Below are 5,728 nucleotides of genomic sequence, written 5' to 3' on the forward strand. Positions count from 1 at the left end.
TGTGGAACCCAAGGAGATACTGCCTTTTTCGGAGATCTCTCCTAAATTCGACACCGTGCTTCGACACGCCCATTTCTTGGGTTCTGAAGTTTCTTTTCTTATCTTACTGGCAGGATCCCTTAATATCGGGATGCTTTGGCATAACTACCATGTTAATAGTTACCTAATTGATTGAATTTACAATTGTCTAAATAATTTTGAGACTAAACTTACAAATAACACTACACCTTCCTATTGTGACTCCGTATAGCAATACGGGACGGATTAGTCAATCTCATTTAATCTATTATAGCTTGGAAAATCCGTCTAAAAACCAGCTATTTGATCTATTATTATTTTCCTCACCACATCCTAACAACTTATTTAAATATCTTGGAACTCCTATGTCCTTTCAAATGCATTTTGCGCAATATTAGAAATATCGATTTTTCCCTTGATACCAGATGCTCAACACATGGCCCTGACGGTCTAAGTTAACTTGTTCAAAAACATTGCTAAATTTCATGAGGCCTTCTCCAAAGGACGGCTTTGTGGCGACGCTAAACCTACTTGAAAAACCTTAACTTTTCGATAATTAGTGTTGACTGAAATATTTTACTTTTTTGCCCATCTGTTCCGAGAACTAACAAATAAATTACCACGCATCACGGCTTTTGTTACACTAGGTTGCTACATGAAAGTCGTCTATTTAGTCGTAAGAGAGATTTTTGTAAATTTTCAAAGTGTATTTACATAAAGATTTTCTCAATTCTTGAAAAGAATAACTGTAAACAAAGACTGAGTGATTTTATGTCTGGTTAGTCTAAGTCTGATTAGTTAGTCATTAGATTAGCTAGGTGTATACTAGAGCTGGCAAAAACCGAAAAAAAGTGAAACCGATTAACCGGGTTCCCTAAAAAACGATTTCAGATAAAACCGGTTAGTCGAATAGTTACTAAAACCGGATATTCTAAAACCGGTTATTCGAATAATGGCCAAAACCGGATATCTGAAAATCGGTGCTTTGTAAAACTGACGAGATATACGATGTTATTCACATATTCACATATTTTAAATTTTAAAGTTAAATCTAATGTCAAAAGTTAAAATGTTAAAACAGTTAAAACAGTTGCACTTGTTACTATGATTCTTCAATTTATTATTTATATAAATGGATTTCGCGGTTTGGTGTATGTGGGCGTGGGTGACTGTTTTTTTTTTATCAGTCTGTGTCTGTCCCCCAGGATAAAATATAAAAATAAATTGTATTTCTCTTAATAGTTTAACCCTTCTAATATGTATGTACTATGTAGCCTGTGTCAATAACTACATAACACTAAGACTATATTATGGTGTTATGTAGTTATTGGCTATAAAGAAAGAATCCGATTATTCGGATGTTTGAATAGATTATCAAATAGTCGGTTATTTGAATAATTGGTTATTTGAATAATCGAATATTTGAAGAATTGAATAACATTTTCGGGTTTTGTAAAAATTCGAATTATCCGAAACCGGTTAACCGCCTATCCAAAAAACCGATTTCAGTTGCCAGCACTAGTGTATACTGTAAAATACGTTGATTTTTGTCTAAATTTTGATTATGTTGATTTTTGTCTAAATTTTAATAACGTTGACTTTTGTCTAAATTTCGATTACGTTGATTTTTGTCTAAATTTTGATTACTTATTGTAACCCTCAGTACCGAAATAATCCTGGGATTGACTAAATAGGATCCCGAAATTCCGGGATTAGAAATAAGGACTGAGATCGAATTCCCTAATCATGACTCTAATTTAAAATTTGTAAATATGATATAACTTGAAAACAAATGAAAATCACACAACAACATTTGAGTTTTTCTTATTATTTTGATGTGTAAAATCCATTCCTGGAGTTTGGTTTAATTCTCCCGACTCGCCCTGTATATTCACCTATATTGATACATAATTAGTACTACAATGTCCAGCATATATACTACAAAAAAGTTGCTTATAATGATTTTTCTTGTTATTGTTTTCCTGAAAAATTACTGTTGCACACTTTGGCATGATCAATGGCGATATGTACTATACAGTATAAATTTTAGATCTGGAGCGCTAAAAGAAGAATACATGCGACTGCAACAAGAAATGCAAAAAGCTCAGGAAGAGATAAATTTTGCTTATCAAAAGAAGAAAGGTATAAATGCTGAGAAAAAGGAAGCTCGGTTAGAGAAAGAAGAAGCCGATAAATATGCTAGACTAAAGGATGATTTGGTAAGACATTTACTTTTATAAGTTGCATTAATTTAAAAGATCAATTTAAGTTAATGTAAAAGCTTCGGTATAAATTTACAGTAATGATACTGATTATAATCGGATTATTTTTTTTAAAAGTGTTTGTCTCAAAAGTTAAGATTTATGCAACATAAAAAAAAAATAGCTTAAACCTTTAAATTCTAAAGTTGTAATAGTGAAATTTATTCCACCACCCCTAGATTTTGAGATTGGAAATAAATGTGGACTTGTCCCATTTTTTTTTTTTATAAAAGCAATTATTTTGAGATGTGAATCTTTAAAACTGACTACAGACTCATGCCGTGAATAACCTTGAACGTCACTAACTAGAACCTCGTCACATTCACAATGTTCACAGTTTTGTTCGTGCCTTCGTTAAAAATTGATGAAAAAATAGCAGCAGCATTAACTATATGTGCTTTAACTAATTACAATTTTCCTTGGTAATATTCCAAAAATTGTAGTTGTAAGTCATTATTCCAGGTAGTCATAACATAAACACTACTAAATTAAAACATCGACGCTTTAGTACGAATACATCCTATCTCACGTCGTGATAACGTCGTGTCGTCGTGTGTAAGTGAACGTAGCTGTTGGTTTTTCGTAGTGTTTTAGTGGGTAATATTGATCATTAATTATAACAAACTTTACACAGATTTGAATAATTCCTTTCGGCTTCCGCTCTGTGAAGGGCATATGTTTTTGATCTATCTTAAGTACAGAATTGACAATTATTAATGTCTCAAGTCTGTAAATCATGTTCCTTGCAAATCACAAAGAAATCGCCGGGTGTACACTGTTTGGGTTTTTGCGGCAACTTTTTCCACAACAAATGTGTCAGCCTCACAAACGAACAAATAAAATTCATTAAGGCTAATCCAGAGCTCGGTTGGTGCTGCGCGAGCTGTCGCTCGGGTGGCGCTGAGTCTGCTGCGGCCTCTACTGATCAAGATGATGATATCCCAATTATAAATATGCACTCTCAATGTGACACGTCTAATATGAATACACTTTCTAACTTTATGCAAGATGTTAAGAGCCAATTAAGTATTCTGCGTGAAAAGCAAGATCAACTTCTTCATTCTGTGACTTTCTGTTCAGATAAGGTATCAGAGTTTGAGACATCACTTGCAAAAGTCAATGATGGTATGAAGCAAATGGAGATATTGCGTAATGAAAATGAAAATCTTAAGAAGGAGGTTGTGTCTCTGAATTGTAGACTTAACGACCTGGAGCAATTTTCTCGTTCAAAAAATATAGAATTACAGGGTGTACCTGAAAAAGCTAACGAAAATATTCTATCCATTGTTTCTAAAGTAACTACTTTTTTGGGAATTGAGTGCAATGAATCGATAGAATTCGCTCACAGGGTACAGTCCTATAACAGGCAATCTCATTCGCCCAGAAATATTATTGTTGGATTTCAATCTAAACTGATTAGAGATAAAATATTGGTTTCATACAAAGATAAACGTCGAAGTGCTACATCCCCCGGATTAAGAATTGAAGAAATTTCTAATAATTTATTTATCAATGAACATCTCACTTCTGTGAATAAGTTATTGTTCAAACATACAAGAGATGCAGCTAAAGAAAAACATTATAAATATGTGTGGATCAAAAATGGCAATGTATATATACGCAAAGAGGATAATTCCAGAGCTAAACTTATTCGTAGTGTTGACAGTTTGGCTGAACTGTAAATATATCTATTCTCCCTATAAGATTTTCATTCTTTTCCTATGGATTTGTTAATCTACTACCAGAATATTCGTGGTGTTCGAACTAAAACTCATAACTTTAAGTTAAATGCAGTGAACCATGAAGCTGACATTTTTTTGATAACAGAAACCTGGCTGAATAGTGGTATTTTAAGCAGTGAAATTTTCGATAATAACTATCATGTTTTTCGACGTGATCGGGATTCTTCTAGCAGCTTAAAATGCGATGGAGGTGGTGTACTGATAGCCGTACGTGAGGATCTGTTTGCTGTAGCTCGCCCGGAATTTTTCAGCGACGCAGAAGATATGTGGATTTCTATTCATTTAAGTGGTAATAAATTGCTTCATGTGTGTTGTGTTTATTTGCCTCCTGGAGATGAAATGGCAAATTCTTATTTTACTACCAAATTACAATCCATTCTTCATAAAATATCCAGTGATTATATACTAATTTGTGGTGATTTTAATCTGCCTTTAATAAAGTGGGTACCAAATGATATCCATAAAACATATCTTTTTGCTACAAATGTTGATAGGAAATCTAGTGATCTTATAGATGCAATGTCATTAGCAGAGCTTATGCAATTTAATTCGCATGTTAATTCTCATTCTCATATTCTTGATCTAATTTTTTGCAATAATTTCAATGTAAAAAGAATAACTAATAGTGATTCTCCTCTGGTGCCCCCTGATCTTCATCATCCTCCACTAGAATTTTATTTTTCTTGTTCTGCTGTTGGTTTTTTATCCAATAAAATAACCTGTCATAATTTTAATTTTAGAAAAGCTAATTGTATCAATATATGTAATTCCCTAGTTGATATTAATTGGCATGGTATATTGAATAAAAGTTCACTAGATGAAGCCGTCAGTTGTTTTTATGATGAGCTAAATCGCATTTTTTCATTACATGTACCTAAGGCTAAAATTAAATTTCGTAATTATCCTAGTTACTTTTCTATGGCTACTATCACTACTGTCAAAGAGAAAATAAAGTATCATAAAAAATGGAAAATGTATAAGAATGAACTAGATCATATTAAATTTATTTCCTTAAGACGTCGTAGTAAACAGATGATACTAAATGATTATAGAAAGTATATAAGTTCTGTGGAGGAGGATGTTCGGTCAAATCCAAAGAAGCTGTGGCATTTTGTGTCTAACTTTAAACGTAACAATGGCATTCCCAATGTGATGCATTATAATGATTGTACCGCTATGGGACCCAGTGTGTGTGACCTTTTTTCAACCTATTTTCGAAGTGTTTATGAACCTTATCATCAGGTGCCTTTTAAATCTTTTCTAAATACTGGTAGCGTCAACATCAATTCAATTCATTTAACTGAACAGGATGTATTTAATAAACTTAACAAAATCAATGTCAACAAAGGCGCCGGTCCAGATGGTATACCTGCTTACTTTATTAAAAATTGTGCTACAGCCCTATATGTACCATTAACCATTTTATTTAATATGTCTCTCACATTAGGGGAATTTCCATCAATGTGGAAAAAAGCATATCTCATTCCAATCTATAAGAACACCGGAGATAGAAACTGTGTGAAGAATTATAGAGGTATTAGTAAACTATCCATATTCAGTAAAGTACTAGAATCCATAATTTACGATGCTCTGTTTGAATCTCTAAAAAATATTATAATTGTTGAACAACATGGATTTTTTTCTAAGCGTTCCATAGATACTAACCTCTTAAGCTATAGTGATTATATTCGCAATTCCATGGACAAG

General features: G+C 32.8%; 1 protein-coding gene across 1 annotated transcript in view; it reads left to right on the forward strand.

Annotated features, from left to right (window-relative positions):
• Positions 1 to 2,068: 2,068 nt before the first annotated feature.
• Positions 2,069 to 5,728, forward strand: part of LOC108916509 (structural maintenance of chromosomes protein 1A-like) — a gene marked incomplete at both ends in the record, with an annotated part of 7,956 nt that continues 4,296 nt past the window's right edge. The window contains one exon of the mRNA XM_023456818.1: positions 2,069 to 2,237. Within this exon, the coding sequence (XP_023312586.1) occupies positions 2,069 to 2,237 (169 nt within the window). The remainder of the gene's footprint in view (positions 2,238 to 5,728) is intronic.

The sequence above is a fragment of the Anoplophora glabripennis genome, unplaced genomic scaffold (assembly GCF_000390285.2).
Source record: "Anoplophora glabripennis isolate ALB-LARVAE unplaced genomic scaffold, Agla_2.0 scaffold2902, whole genome shotgun sequence".
NCBI lineage: Eukaryota > Metazoa > Arthropoda > Insecta > Coleoptera > Cerambycidae > Anoplophora > Anoplophora glabripennis.